Here is a 16461-nt window from a genome sequence, read left to right as displayed (position 1 = left end):
AGGGATCTAGGGCCAAACATTTGAAAAAGGGCCCTGGCTTCTTGGGCAGATTTCTGTTTTTCACACGTTCCCATATTCTTTGGGGTCTTTCCCAGCTGTGCTTTCAAATGCCTCAAGCCCACGGGGGCACATGTTAGAGAACCATGGGGTGTGGAACACCCAAGCTCTATCCGCCATCTATAGCCAAGGTGGTAGTTAATAACTTTGTTCTCTGATGGGAAAACTGAGTCCTGGCCATGGGAAAGGGGGGTTGCCTGCAGGACCCAGGCCAGCACCAGCGCCTGAGGACAGCACCTTGTCTAAGATCCCAGCCAGATCAGCCCACAGTTATGAGTCACAGAGACAGCAATGCTCCCTGGAGCGGCCATCTGCTCCCCGACATTTCCTGGACCCCTTGTAAGTGGCATGGTCATGTGACTTGCCAAGGAAAAGTCCAGTGGATGTAAAGGTGCCCCTTGCTGGCTGCAGCAGGGAAAGGCCCGTGCAGGACTCTCCAGGCTCTCTCCCACGGCCATGACTGGGAACAGTGGCCCACAGAGTGAAAACTCCCCGTGTGTGGGTCTCGCATAGGTTCCCCCATCTCCGCACCACACACACACATCATAGACTCACAGTGCGGGATAGAAATATATTTTTGCTGTGTTAAGCCCCAAAGATTTTTTTTCTGCAGCATAATACAGCCTAACCTAACCTAAACAGTACACTAAATTAGCCCAGTGAGCGCACGATATTTACTGATTCATTTGTTCTTTAGCACCCCAAAGACCACCATGGAGAAAAGTTACATGAAAACAGACTTCAGCTCAAACATAAGAAAATACTTTTTCCCCGCATAGGTACTCAATTCTGACTATCAGAGGGCAAGTCCTCACTCCCCTGGTATGCCAAGTATCAGTTTATTGCCTCTCGGCACCAAATGGAGCTAGACTCTTTTTAAATAGTTGAATATTTTGAAAATTAAAAATTATTATTCTAAATTGTGATAAAATACACATAATTTAAAATTTGCCACCTTAAGCATTTTTAAATGTTGTGTAACCATTACCACCATCCACCTCCAGAACTCTTTTTATCTTGCAAAATGGAAACTCTAAGGTAATACTTTTTAACAGAGACATCTGAAGATGAGCTGGGCTGTTTCAGGACGTGGTGCGAAGTCTGCTTTTGCACAGATTTGTAGCTGAGGCTGGATGGTTTTTGGCAGGAGGATGGTGGAGCAGAAACCAACGGAGTGGAGTGGAGATTCACCTCCTGTATTCAGGGACCCCTCTCTCCACATTGCACTTTTGTGTAAATTACAAAGAAGCTCTCTCTCTGGGGGCGAATCATCCACAAGTTCTCTGGGTGGATGAATTTTTTTTAAAGAACCCTGTATGAGTGACCAGCAGGTTTAAAAACTGAAGCAGGATGTCAGCTCCACATGCCCCTGGGCTGGGCATCTTTGGGCAGGGTAGAAACCATGCGACTGTATGTAGCATCCCCATGTGCTGAGCACTATCTCTGACCTTTCCATGCGCCATCTCTTTCTTTTACTTACTGCAGTAATCCAGTGGGCTGGTTATTATTCCTACTTGACAAAATGAGAAAACTAAGGCTCAGAAAATTTCCGTAAATTGCCTTAAAGTCACAGCTAGTAAACAGCAGGGTTGTGGTTCAGTCTGTCCACTTCCAAGTCCAGTGCTCTTTCTGCTGCCTCCAGCTGTCCCCACTTGACCCAGGAGTCTATAATGGAGGTCATACCACAAACAGAGCCAGGACTCAAGCCAACAGTACTGGGTTCCTGGGGTGAGGCATCCTGCTTTCACAATCCCAACAAGAAAAGTGAAATTTTCACATGTGTGATAAAAAGGGACTATTTACAGTGCTCTGAGTCTTACCTGAATGGAATTACTTAAGGTAGTGTCACAACAAAATGGATTATTTCATCTACAAAGACATTCATAGGGGTTGAAGGATGCCATGAAATACTTGCCTCTATAACCAACCAACATTCTCCCATTTCAATCCCCAGCTCTGTCTGAGGACCTGGGCCCTGAATATCAAGCACAACATACTCAATTTTCTCAAATACCACTAGTTAGGAAAAAAAGCAAAAGAAAGACAGAATGATTTCCTTTCTCATCTCCTGTGCAGGTGATTGGATTGCAGGACTGGACGGAGGGAGAGTGATTTTGTTTCTTGGATAATGGAATTAAATGGGTGCCTCTCGATTTATTCCTAAAAACACAGAGAAATGGAGTTTGTGGTCCTGAAACATGAAATTAGTAGAAACACAACTGGGGAAAGAAAGGGAAATTAGAAAGAAAATCACCAATCATTTGATTATATGACAACTCGTGAACATTCACGTAATTCATTGTGTAGGAAGGATGACTGCTTTTTTAAAAAAAAAAAAATTGCTGGCTTCAGCATGTTTTTGTGCAAATGGACAGCTGGAAAGGAAAGTGTTCTGGAACAGACGATGGCCCACACATCAGAGTTCCCAAAGCACTTTCATCTGTGTTATCTTTGTCCTGTGTTCTGGCTGGTGCCAGGTTCTCGGGCTCCCTCCCTCCCTCCCGACTCCTGCTTCATGTTCTTGGGACACCACACTGCGGTTCTCTTGTACCCTAGCTCTGCCCTGCACGCACGCAGACAGATGCATACGTGCGAATCCACCTTCCTGTTCCTCGACTCCTCCCGTGGCCTCCTGTTCCTCCTCCTCCTCCTCCTTTCAGACTGCCTGCAGCTCTGGTGCCGCCACCTCCTGACACACTCCCTGAGGGCTCCTTCCTTGGCTGGATGTCTCTCTTCCCTGTTCTCTGGTGTCCTCTGGACCTCTAGTCAATGCCCCCACTGTCTCCTTGCAGAGGGTCTGGTGACAGACCTTCTCCTGTCAAGGCTGAGAGGACCTTGGAGCGCAGGGAAGTGTCCCCCTGCCCCAGGCAGATGCTGGACCTTGCACAGAGCAGGGCCCAGAGTCTGCACCCAGGAAATACTGGGTGAACAAATCCCAAGAGGGTGGTGTCATTGTCCCTAGCACACAGACAAAGAAATGGAGGGCGACGGAGGCCAGGCGATGTGTCCTGTGTCCCCAGTGAGTTAGAGATGGTGCCTGGGCCAAAGCCCAAGGTGGGTGACTCCTGGCATTCCGCTTGCTGGGGAGCATGTGGTCCTGCGTTTGAGGCCACAGCTCTTGGAGCTCCGGCTTCCTCTCTGAGAAGCAGACTTGTCTTGAGGTGGAGAAGCCACGTGACGTGGTGCCTCCATGGGGTGTTCTCTGCATCTAGGGCAAATATGGGGGAGGTGGCACAAGGATTTGGGAGTAAGAGTCTCCACCTTTGATCGACTTCACATGAATGGATTAACCCGGGCCAGGTTGAGACCCCAAATTGAAGGAGTAAAGTTGTGTCAACTGCTTTAATGAATGTGTGCATTTATAGTCTCAATTATACAGGCACTTGCTGTCTCCATTTAAAAGATAAGGTTGAAAGGGGAGACGAAATTATGAGAAGAGATAAAATAAAAGCAAATCGAAGATATTATTCAAAAAGGAACTGGATGAAATAGCAAGAGCTGTCTGTGGTGGTAAAAGGAACACATGAGAGTGAAAGACATCCCCCTAATTATCGCTGCCGTAGGCTGCAAGCGAATATTCAAGTCAGCAGAAGAGCAACCTTCCTTCCCTCCTGGGCGTTTTACCTAAGGCCAAGAAAGCCGTTCAGTTAATGCGTTTCTCCCAAATGCCTACTATGTGAGTGTCCCTGAGGATATAAATGCTCTTGCAGACCCAGAAAAATGACAATAAAATATGATGTAAAAAAAAAAAAAAAAAAAAAACAGGACAATCTTCAATGCATGGTAGGAGCCCGGAAGAGGGAGTGATTATCTACCTAGAGGAACTGGGGGTGGAGCAAAAGAGACACCTGAGTAAGCCTGATGGGTGAGGGTGACAGGTGGAGAGACCGAGGAAAGAGTCTGCAGCAGAAGCAGCCACAGAAAGTCTGGGAGGAGGGGCTGGAAACGCGGTGAGGGTGTTTAGTCCCGGTTATTGAACGCTTAGTAAATACTAGGCCCTGGGCTAATTGCACTACCCCTGCTAACTGATCTGTTCATCACAGCATTTTGAGGTAGGTACTGTTATTACCTCCATGTTAGGGATGGAAATACTATCACTGAGGTTACGTAACTTGACCAAGATCGTAAGGTTGGTGTGGACTCAGACCCAGGTCTCTTCTCTCTCTAGGGAGAGAATATTAGACTCTGTCTTGAAATTGCAGTCACAATGTCAGCCGAGGCTGCAGTCATTTAAAAGCTGGATTGGGCTCACTCAGGTGGCTTTTGTTGGCAGGCTCTGTTCCTCCTGATGTCGGCTCTCTGTAGGACTGCTTGTGATGTGGCTGCTTCCCCCAGGACAAGTGATCCAAGACAGAGAGAGATGCCAAGTGTCTTTTATAACCTACTTTGGAAGTGACATGCCTTCACTTCCATTGGATGCAATTGGTCACATAGACCAACCCTGGTACAATGTGGATGGGACGACACACAGGTGTGAATACATGAAACGGGGATCAGAGCGGCTATCTCAGAGGCTGCCTACACACCTGGCCTCCTAAATTATTGGGAATTTTTGTTCCAGCAAGAAATGGGTAAGGGGGATTGGAATCTGCTGTGTAGGTTCCTTTAGTGGGAACTGCAGGGCAGAATTTATTATAAATGCACATAGAGAAGCCCAGTTTGACCCCCACTAAGAGGATGAGCTGGTCATCCCTTCCAAAAGGCACGCACTGCAGAATGGCCCTTTCCTCTCCCCCAGTGCTCCCTGGCTCCGCACCCATATGTTGAAAGGTCTCTGCACACAGTAGGTACTCTCTGCCATGCTGGCAGAGTGGAACTGGCTGCAGCTGCAGCTCTGGGGACCCTGAGCCGTGCAGTTGTGTTCAGAACTCCTTTACCCCCAAGCGCCCACTTCCTCAGGCTGGCTCACATTCCATCCCCTCTGAAATTGTCACCCACACTTCCCAATCAGACTTCTCGCAGACCTGCAGCAATCCAGGCAGGCTTTGAAAGGCCTGGCTTCTCTTTCTGAGGATTTTATCAGCACACGAAAATAGACAGAGCTCGAGGGGTCCTTGATGTCTTAGGATTGCATTTTAATGACTGCTTCTTTCTGAGAAAACGAGCTGGCCCCGCTTCCTGGTCAACATCCACACTCATATGAGCATAGCTGGACCTGGGGTCTGGGGACCCAGAGCATTCCAAAGTGTGACTGACCGTTTTGCAATTAGCACTTCATTAGAGGGACACCCTTTGTCCACAGAACCAAGACTGGCTCCCAGGGACCAGCATCTCCCACCAACTCCCAGAGTGGTCTTCCTAGAACCTGCCTCTGAGCACACCACTCCTTGTTCAAAACTCTCCTTACACCTCCCTGCCTTGGGGATCCAGCTCCTCATCATGGCTCACAAGGACCATCACAGCCGGCCTCTGCCTGCTCCCCTGCCTCCGCTACCCACTGCCCCTCCCCTCTCCTCCAGCCCTGCTCCCTTCAATTTCTACCGCAGTCAGATCCAACTGTTTGTCGTCGGTGAATGATCGATGCCGTCTTTCACCTCATCTCTGCCTTGAATGCCCTTCCTGTCCTGAAGAACATCCATGCCCGCTTCAGAATTAATCTTCACCCTCCCATCACCTGGAAAGCCTTCCATTAACCACCCCCAAGTTGAATTACATTCTCCTTTCCTTCCTCCCGTGGGAGCAAGGTGGTGGTGCTGTGTCTTGACTCTCGGCGGCTTCCTGGATATCCTAGGCAGTGTCCCCACCTTTGATGAGACCCTCTCACCCCCTCAGCCATTCGGGAGAGCTGGCTTGTGAAACTAGTCATGTGGAATGTCACCATGGGAGGGAGGAGAGGCCTGGCCAGCATGGCCCTCAGCAGCTCAGTCAAGCGCAGTGTGCCCTCATGTCCTGCATCCCTGTGGTCCCTAGGGCTCTGGGAGCACATGGCGATAGCTCACGAAATCCTTGCTAAAAAGCAGAGGTGGTCTAGCCAGCATAGCCATGGTGCCTTGATATCTGAGAAGACCCTGCCCTTGTGTCAGGGCAGGACTTCTGGGTTTAGTTGACACTTGGCTTCATTCGTTAAGGCTCTTTGCTGCCCACACTTCACAGCCCACGTTCCTTCCTCTGCACAGCTTGACGAGAGAGTGCAAGGAACATCAAGGACTTTGAGTAGCTGTGGCATCAGATCCCAGCATCACAACAAGCCCTGTGGTCTTCAGCCAGTGACATAAACTCATGGGGCATCAGTGTCCTAACTGGCCAAGCAGAGGCAACATTCCCCATGGGCTGGCATGACAGTCACGTGAGATAACATAAATGAGAGACTTAATGCAGCCTTAATTCTGCCCCGCCTCTCTTTCTTCCTCGATTCCAAATGTACCAAATGCCAGCTGTATGCTGGGCTCCATGAGGGAGAAAACAGGAAGAAAACACAGCCTGCTCTCGAAAGCTCCCAGTCTAGTATAAGAAGTGACACTTGGACATGCAAACTTACGATACAAAGTGGTAAATGACCAGTCCTGCAGAGGGGCGCCACTGGGGCTTTGGGAGAGCTCTCTGAGGGCGAGCTCCTGGAAAGCTTCTAGTCCGGGGGATTTGAATCTGGAAGGCATGGTGTGGACTTGGAGCAGCACGAATCCTGCAGAGTACCAGGATCCCACCCCCTCGCCGTGGACCAGAACCCTGCTCGTGGGAGATAAACATACAGCTTCTAGGGCTGCAAGGCGGGACTGGGATTGCAGGAACAGCCAGCCGCTCCTGGGGACCACTGCGTTCTCCTGGCCCTTTCTGCCAGGATCTGAGGAGGCCTGTTTACATGGGTCCCCCCTGCGGTCTGTGCTGCTTAATATGCCTTTTGAAAATGATGCTCAGTGGGACGTGTGCACATTTGTAATTACCAAGTCAGGGCTGGTTTTTCACAATCTGCCTGCTAATTTCTCAGGCGCAGGAAGGGAAATAGCAAAAAGTCCAAAATAGTCCTTGAGTGGGTTCCCTGATAGGACTCCGTAGTGCTTCCTGTTTACAAAGCACTTTTATTCCTCCCCACGAGGAAGGCAGACCAGATACTCTTAGCCCAGAGGGGAAACCGAGACCCACAGAGGAGAAATGACTTGTCCAAGGTTGCATGGCAAGTAGGAAGGGTAGGCAGGGCTGCACCCCCGTTCCTCTGATGGCACATCTAGTGCCCTTTCCTATCAACCTGTGGCACAGAAAGAAGGAGGGATGAGGCAAGAAATTCCCAGAACCAAGGCTGCTTCCCCTACGAGGTGGGCATCCTGCCACGAGAAATGGCTCATCAGGAGCCACTGGGTGAAAACCCACATTCAGGGAAAGCCTTCCCAGTAACTGAGATCCAGCCTGAGGCTTCCAGGAGCAAGCCTCACACGGAATGAGGGCGGGCTAAGATTTCAGCCAACCCTTTGAAACCGAGCCTGCGGTTGAAGTCAGGTCAACACATTCACAGGCGTTTTGGGCCCTATCGACGTCTGGGGTGGGAAACCCACCCGAAAGCTGTTGAAATGCAGGGGCCGGCACTGGTTTTGCAGAACAGTGGCTCTTTGAGTGGAAGGTGTTCGAGAATTAAGTTTCCCCAGTGTTCCCAGGGCTCAGACTTAAAGCCAAGGGGGGTTGGGGCCTCCAGCGCCTGATGGAGCCACTGATAGGTCCCTGCTGGCTAAAAGTGATGACATTGGCAAGAAACTGATCTTTCTGGGGAGCAGAAACTCAAGAGCACTCAAGTGCAGAACACAAGGCAAGTTGTGTTACCTGCCACAAAGCTTCAACTTTCATGCCTTGGGGAGGGGGTAAGAGAGACCATTGGTATTGGGTATCAAGGGTCCCAGACCAGACTCCGGAGGAGGAAACTGCTGGAGTGGGACCTCTTATCTTGTCTCGTACTGTCCTTCTCCACATAGAATTAGGACATGCTCAGGCTGGGGGTGGGGACTGGGTAACCCACTTGCTCCCTGTTTCATGGACAGGAAAATCGAGATGCTGCAGCATCAGGAGACTTACCTCTGGGCATCAGAGAGTGTCACACATGAGGCTTGGAACCAGGTCTCCAGATTCTCAGTCCACTGCTCATGGGGACTGAGAAAAGAGACACAAATCAAAGTTCCCAGCTCTTTGTCACCATGTCGCAGGCCAAGCCACAGCCCACCTACCTCTGGCCTCCTTCACACTCCTTGTGATCCTGCTGAGTGCCGTTCCTTCCTGTAAGCTGATGCTCACACACACGTCTGGCCAAAGCAGGTTTCAGCCACCGGGCGATATTTGTTGAAAAGCAAAGTCAGTTTGTGTGAAGCAGCCCCTGCTTGGCCTGGCTCTCTTAACACCAGTCAGTCATACATTCTCCTGTTAGTCAATGCTTGGTTGAATGGTGAAGACCAAGGATATCCAATGGAGTGTCACTGTCACGTGTGCACAGCCTGATATAATCCTGGGGGACAGCTGCTGACTGGGCTCTAGCATCTGCATCTAAAAGTCAAGTCCAACACGGCAGGCTATAGATTAAAAAGTGGCCATCCTGAAGTATGGTGGTCCATGAGTAGATTCTCGAGTTGGCTTAGGGTGGGTAAAAAGCTTCTGAAATTGCAGGGAACACCTTACCCATGTTTATGCATGGGCTTTTATCTAGGAACAAGTCCCTATCTTTCCTCAAATTTTCAACTCTGAATAATCGGAAGTTTAAGAAGCCATAATGTAGCTATCTAAAGGCATTATCCTAGCTCTGTCTTTATCCTCCTCAGGTGTCTCACAGTGTCCTGGTTCCGTATAACACAGTCTGAGCTGGAGTGTCTCTTCTGACTTCAAAAACTGAAGTGCTGAAAGCCTTGGTCATGGCTGGGTGACCTTGGCTGCTGAAAGTTCTTTGTCATTTTTTTCTACTAACTGTGTTCTTTCTGTAGGAAAGTCACTCTCCTTTGTGCTGGGGATGAGGGGCTGCAGTGGAAATATGAAGGCAGAGGGCTGAAGAAAGGAGGTTTAAACCCTCTGTGGTATGACACAAAGAAGCCTTTCTTCTTAAGTGCAACCTGAAAAATAATCCCCCATTGGGGAGTGCCATGACACTTCCTGTGTAACATATTCAAACATCCCCTGGCAACTGTGGCCTGTGGGAACCCAATAGGGCCTGAGCCAAAGATGGGCACAGAGGTGGTGGGAGTAGCAATATCTGCCTTCTCTTCAAACTTCTTTCAGTTAAGAAAGGACTTAGAATTTAAAAGTAAAATAAGAATTATGATGGAGTCACTGAAGACCAGCTCTAAGAAGAACTTCAGTTTTCTCAGCTGTGAAAATGCGGCTTGGATGAGAATGGTCTCAGTGGCCTAGAAAGGGGACAGGACTTACCCACAGAGGTAATGCCCAAGCCCTTTGACCCCCTGTCTGAGAATTGAGCCTTGCAAATTGTATCTCCTCATATTCTTGCTGGATGGTCACCACTTGGGAATGGTATCCTGGCATCAGTCATGTAAATGAAATATGAAAACTTCCCATTTTCTTGGGTACCTGTTGTCAGCACTTCACCAGTTGGAGAGAACAGTTCCCAGTGCAGTTCCTTTGAGTGAATGTCCTCCCCAGCAAGCAGGATAAAGGTGTTTTCCTAAAGTACCTGGTTGCAAAAAACCTTAGAGTCACAGAGAATCAACACCTGGGAGTACCTGGAAGACCACCTAGTCAAATCCTGTCACTTTGTTGCAGGCGTTTCTGAGGCCCAGAAAAGAAAAGAGGCTCAAACAGATGAGCTGTGCCCATCACATTCTCTCGTTCAGAAAGGAAACAAGGAGTAGAGAGGAAAGTGTCCAGCTATGACGGGCACTGGGTTTTGAAGGTCACACAGCCTTGAGAACTTGGATGGCAGATTTTGTTTGTTTGTTTGCTTTTGCTGGGATGAATAAACTGATGAGTACGTAAGTCTTTAGAGAGCTGGGAGTAGGGCAGGTGAGCAGAGATGCCTTTCGTGCCCTGGCTTCCCTGCAGTCCCTTAAACCCTGCTTTAGTGGAATGAACTGAGTTGATTTGTTGAAACATAGAAAAACCCTGACCAGAACAAGGGGACTTAGGTGTGCACAGAAGCTGGACTGTAGACCTATGAGAACCCTTTAACCAGAGGCAGTCTGATTTCAGGGGTCTTGGGGTTCAGGGCCTATTGGAGCTAGTGAGCCATAAGCACAGGTAACTCTTGCCAGTTTCACTGAAAATGCAGGTGGTCTCTGGGAAAGGGTCTTTGGGCAGCTTGGTGCTCATAATATGGTCCTTGGACCAGCAGCATCAATATCTGGGGGTCGTTGGAGGTGTAGAGCCTCGGCCACACCCAGACCTCCTGAATCAGAATTTGCATTTTCACAAGTTTCCCAGCAATTCCTATGTACATTAGGTTTGAGAAGCAGTGATTTAAGAAATTGCCTTAAAAAAAAAAAATAAAGCAGGGACACAACGGAGAAAAGGCTGTGAGCAGAAACATGAGGATCTGGTGGTAATCTCATCTCCAGGACAAACTCACCGTGCAGCCTTGGGAAAACCACAGCCATGCTCAGAACGGCTGTTCTCTCATCTGAAAATGAGAGGGTTGGACTGGATGATCTTTATGCTCTAGCCTCGCAGGCATCTCTGATATGAGGTAGGAGGGGGGAGCCCCACTCAGCTGAAGATCAGAGAGCTTCTTGCTGTGTAAAACACTCCCTAATCAGCCTATGTCAAGTCCCCCGCCCCCCAACTAACCACAGTGACAAGTCCCAGGAGTGCACCTTGTCAGGCTGTGAATAAAGTTCAGGCAGCTTGGTTAATTACCCTGACACCAACTAGAGTTAGCTACCCAGCAGCTCGGAAACTCATCTTAATGATTAGAGGAAGGCACACGCCACAGCTTCAGTCACAGCCACCACTTTTGCAGGCTACAGCTTTGTTTCAGGGCCTCAAATTCAGGCAGAGGATCCCCAAGGGCATCAGTGGTCCAGGTAGGTGTCAGGAGGCTCCCCCTTGCCCATTCCACATGAGGGTGAGGTCATTCTCCAAATGTGTCATTAGTGAAGCTTTGTAACAATCATAACGAAGAACCCGTTTCTTTCTCTCCTACCTCTACATGTAACCTGCTCCAAGTTCTCCACTGCTGTCAGAAAAGGCCACGCGGGATGTACTCCTCCTTATTCTCTAGCCACAAGTCCATTAATCGCTACCTCAAACCCTCTGCCCTGACCTCAGAGGGCTACACTCTGTTCCCTGGGTGAGCCATGATATTTCTTCTATTTGCACACATTGCTTCTGCCTAAAACACTCTTCTCTGCTCTTGACCATAGTCCTTACTCAGTCTTCAGATTTAGTGTCTCTGTCATTTCCCCCAGAAAGATATTGTGTCTATATCATGTCCCCCATGTCCAGGTTGGATGTCTACATTTCTGTAGAGTCCTGTGCTACATCTATTGTACTAGACATCACACTGTATTTTGAGAGTTTCTCTACAAAACAATGAGCTCTGGGTTGTCAGAGACCATGCCTGACTTACTTAAGATCTAAGCTCCATGAGGACAGGGATTGTTTTCTTTGTCATTGACAGCTGTATTCAGAGTGCCACGTACATTGCCTGGCACATAGAAGATGCTCAATAAATGTCCTTTAAATGAATGAATGAATGAAGAATTGAATTCCCCATGCTTAACACAGTGTCTGGTGCATGATGAACAATCAATTTTGTTTCAAGTGAATGAAAGGACAATGGTAGATTTTTCTGTTTTGGCATAAAGTCTGGACAGTGAAAACTCATTAGGATGGATTGCTTGACAGGCTGAAGCACAAAGGTGTCCACAGCTCAGTTGCCTCTAAAGAGGTCTGTCCTGACACTGGACGGGGAGGTAAGACTTATTTTGTGACTGTGGGAGCGAGGGTGAGAGGTCCAGAGAGGGTACTTCCGTAAGAGGATTACTTTGAACGAATGACCATGGGGAAGTGTGAGGCCCTGCTCCCTCAGCCCAGAGCACACACATCCCCTCTCTCCTGCAGGCTGTCTGAAGGCCTAGAGGGCTTGTCCCAGGCCCAACCTTTCATGTGGACCAAGAGGTAGAGGTAAAGAAGGGATTTCTCTAGGCAGGCCCTTTAGATAGGAGAAAATGTTCTCAAATCTTAGAGCCAGTGAATGACATTACTGATATTGGAAGCCACATCTTTATGGGCCTTAAGTGCAGGGCTCTTTTTTTTTTAATGTATTTTAAAAAATTGTGTTTCATTTTTGGCTGCGTTGGGCCTTTGTTGCTGCGCGCGAGCTTTCTCTAGTTGTGGCAAGCGGGGGCTACTCTTTGTTGTGGTACGTGGGCTTCTCATTGTAGTGGCGTTGCGGAGCACAGGCTCTAGGCATGTGGGCTTCAGTAGTTGTGGCACGTGGGCTCAGTAGTTGTGGCTCATGGGCTCTACAGCGCAGGCTCAGTAGTGGTGGCGCACGGGCTTAGTTGCTCCGCGGCATGTGGGATCTTCCCGGACCAAGAATCAAACCCGTGTCCCCTGCACTGGCAGGCGGATTCTTAACCACTGCGCCACCAGGGAAGTCCTCCAGGGCTCTTTCTAAGCATTATGTTTTAATAAAGATTTGGGACTTTCATTTTTCTATAAAGCAAAGCCCATTTTAAAATACCTATTTCTTTACATGTGGTGGCAGCAGTGGGATAAAAGTCCAATGTCCACAAGCCAAAAGAAGTTGGGGAAAAGAATTGGAGCATTTCTGGAAGACTCTCCTCTTTTGTATGTTGATCCAGGTTGCTTAGCTTTTCCACTGAGGACTGGGGTTGGAGAGGAAAGGTTATGTTCTATTTACTTTGTAAAAGGAAATTTCTCTCTCCCTGCTTCCTTCTTCTTCCCTAGTAATCCCTCAACCTAACAAATTAGCTTCCCAGAGAGCTCTATCAGAAGGCTTCTTCTTGTGTGACCAGGGGCACAGAGCAAAGGAGACAGGATAGGATAATAATTAAGAATCTAAGTTTAAAAATCAGACACATCTGAGCTTAAACCCAGCCTTGCCATTTATGAGCTCTTTGACCTCTACCAAATGACTTAATGTCTCTGAGTCTCCATTTTCTCATCTATACAATGGGGATAATACTAATATTAATCATTTGGCAGTTTCATGAAATAGTGAGATCAGTACAAGCAAGTATTTATTCACAGAACTTAGAAAGTTCTGAGAACTGAAAGCATTTTTCATAATTCATTTGGCAGTAAATCTGATCTCACTTGAACTCACTTGGCAACAAAAATCTGACCTGAACTTAGGTAAAACTATTTAGAGTTGTTATTGTGACTTTTCATGTATTTTGCTGTAGAAATATTGATGCATCTGATCACAGGGTAATAATAACTCAGTATCCACTGGGAGTTTTAGGTAACGTAAGCTACATGCTATATGTACCCTAAAATCTTTAATGGTTATAGATTTTTAAATCTATAACCTTTCTAAAATCTATAATGGTTTGATTTCCAAAATGCATATAGCTCTAAAGATTTCATGCAAAGGATTGTGGACCTGTAGAGGATCTGGCTGTGTTAACTGCTCAGTACTTGAGAGCCATCATCAGTTCTGCTTCAGGGATTTGCCCAAGGACACACAGAGACTTGTTTGCATATGACACTGTCCTCAGGTATTATTTATTCTATAACCATGACCTTGACCAAAAATATCTCTTTGACTATTCAACTTGAACTTCCTCAAAAGAAATCCATTTCTTTAGATATTTCAAGCTCTTTGGTTCTTGAGAGACCACTTGGAAAGATGAAAATTGAAAATTGGTTGATTGAATGTTGAGAGTGAGAGGTACTCATAAACCAGAACCAGAGAAGGATGGGGCAAGACAGGGAATCACGGAGGTGAAAATGTGACCCACTGGGCAACAGCACTAGTTCTGTACCCAGGGCCAGCTCTGGAAATTAAATAGAACTTTGACACATGGGAGGTTTTAAATATATAGAAAGGGTGGAGGAAGCAATAAAATTCCCAACATCCTCCCATTTCTTTATCAAAAGAATGTGGGAGAGTTTTATAATAAAAGATACAAATCTAATCTAATTAACATAGGGTTAAAATATCAAATGTTATATACATAAAGCAAGAGGTAGGGATAAGTTAAGGGTGATTGCTACAGTTGAGTCAGAAATCTTGCTCTGAGCTTCCTGGCAGCCAAGGAAAAAAGGAAAACATGATGGTTACCTTTTCTCATAGCATATGTTTTGCGTATGCATCGTTGCATAACAAACTGCCTCAAAACTTAGTGGCCTAAAATAATCATTTTACTTTGCTCAAAATTTTATGGGTTAGGAATTGGGGGGGCATCTCGCTGGGCAGTTCATCTCTGAGATGCACGGCAGCAGGTGGGGTGGCTGGAACTGTAGGATTGACTTCCAAGAATGGCTTCTTTAGTCCTGTGTTGCTGCATTATTGCTCCTTGGCTTCTCTCTCCATGCATCTCATCCTCCAGGGCCTCTCCACGGGGTTTGGGCTTCTCACCTCATGAAGGTCTCAGAGTAGTTACACTTTTAACATGGCAACTGGTTTCTCAGAGATAGGAAGAAGAAGCTGCAAGACCAGTTAAGGGCCATGCCCAGAACTGGCACGACATCACTTCTACCAGATTCTCTTGGTCAAAGCAGCCAGAGAACCTGCCCAGATTCAAGAAGTGGACTCCATGTCCTGACTGAGCTGGAGGAGCAGGTCACATTGCCGAAGAGCATGTGGAGTGGGAGATATTTTTGTGACCATCTTTGGAAAAATAATCTGCCACAGCAGGATAAAAGGAAGCATATGCATTTGTCAGGAGGAATGACATTTTTCTAGGACTGAACTTGTAAGATGAATTATGTGGCATCTCTTCTAGAGAAAAGTCATTGCACGTTGACTGAAACAGACAATGTCATCAAGAGCCAGTTGGAAGAAGATGCAGAAACAGCTCAGGATTTTATATACTTAGCTGAAAACCTGGTTTCCAGAGGCTCTGGCCCCTGAAATTAGTGGCAGTCCTTGGGACCAAATGTTACCTTTCAACTGACTGATGGCCATATGATGTACGTGCTGTGAAAACCATGTAGCTGTGTGCCTGATTCCTGCCCTCCTGGCATTCCATCTTGCAGGGAAGGCAACTCATATCACAGTACAAAGTGTAGGTGTGGACCTGATTTTTTTCAGATGTGGGCACAGAGAGCTGCCTACATCAGACTCGTGTGAAACATGAGGTGTCTAGACACCTAGACACAGGTCTTTGTTAAAAATCCAGATGCTTGACCCCACTGTTCCCTTGCAGAGACCCAGGGAGCTCTGCTTTGAAATGCTCTCCAGGTGATTCTGAGCGTACTGACGTTCAGAGCTCCACGTAAGGGCTAGAGCAGCACCACTCTAGCAGTCAACGGTAATTGAGGACTTCCTCTCACTCAGGAACTGTTCTGAGTGTCTTACAAATTATATCAGTGAATCTTCTCAAGAGCTCAGTGAACTATTTTTCTCCTTTTTTTAGTTAAGAAATTGAAGACTCAGAGACAGTCCACAACCTGTCCAAGCTCACACAGTTTCTAAATGGGTGATGCCAGGACTCACCCCAGGGGTCTGGTGCCAAAGCCCTCATTGATGGGTTTTGTGACTCCAGATGATCAACTTAAAAACTTTCTATCCAGTGCCAGGATGCTACCAACTCCCTGGAGCATAAGACTGTCACCTTCTCCTAGGGTGTCTGTCCTGGAAATTCCAAGGCAAATTCGGAAAAACTCAACACAGTGAGTCTTGTTAACATGCTCTCTGTTGAAGACAGCAGGTAAGAGAAAAGACACTGGCCACGTATTTTGGTGCTGATATCGCTAGGCGTGTGACCCCCAGGGCAGAGGTTCCACTTCACATAGCCACAGTTTGCTGGTCTGTGAAAGGGAAAGTGCCTTGGGCCACTTCTAGATCTTCTTCCAGCTCAAAATTTGTCCCAAATCCTGGATGATTTGATATGACAGCACCATGCCTAGTACTGCTTGTGGATTCACTGATTCAATGATTGTTTCATTCATTCAATTCATCCAACAAATAGCTTCTCTGTGTCTGCTATTGTACTCCATTCTCAGAGAAGTAAATGTTTAAAGTGCCCACTTAAGAACTTGAAAACTGATTCGACCAATTTCATTTCACTGTGCAGCCTCCCAAAGGATTCCCTGAGTTAGCGTGCACCCCCGCTGCCAGCAGCGCGCAGGCCCACAGAACCAACTCGGTCGTTTGAAAGGAAACCCAGAAGTCGGTCACCCAGCACTTTCTAATTCAAATCGGCTGACAGTCAGTGGCTTTCTGCCCTGGGGCAAACCCTCCACCTTCAGTCCTGCTTTGATCCTCTAGCCCAGGCTGCTTTCATTTCACAGTTGGAGTAACAAAGGTTAAAACAGATGACAGCTCTTTCTAGAGAGTGGGGTCCTTTGCCC

General features: G+C 47.4%; 1 protein-coding gene across 1 annotated transcript in view; it reads left to right on the top strand.

The window, feature by feature from the left end:
• Positions 1 to 8836, top strand: part of RPS24 (ribosomal protein S24) — a 440821-nt gene extending 431985 nt beyond the window's left edge. The window contains exon 5 of the mRNA XM_067025269.1: positions 8826 to 8836. Coding sequence (XP_066881370.1) covers positions 8826 to 8828 — 3 coding nt within the window. The 3' untranslated portion in view covers positions 8829 to 8836. The remainder of the gene's footprint in view (positions 1 to 8825) is intronic.
• The last annotated feature ends 7625 nt before the right edge of the window (positions 8837 to 16461 follow it).

Source organism: Kogia breviceps, chromosome 2 (genome assembly GCF_026419965.1).
Source record: "Kogia breviceps isolate mKogBre1 chromosome 2, mKogBre1 haplotype 1, whole genome shotgun sequence".
Lineage (NCBI taxonomy): Eukaryota > Metazoa > Chordata > Mammalia > Artiodactyla > Physeteridae > Kogia > Kogia breviceps.
Note: the sequence above shows the minus strand (reverse complement) of the source record. Positions and strands in the feature narration are given on the sequence as shown.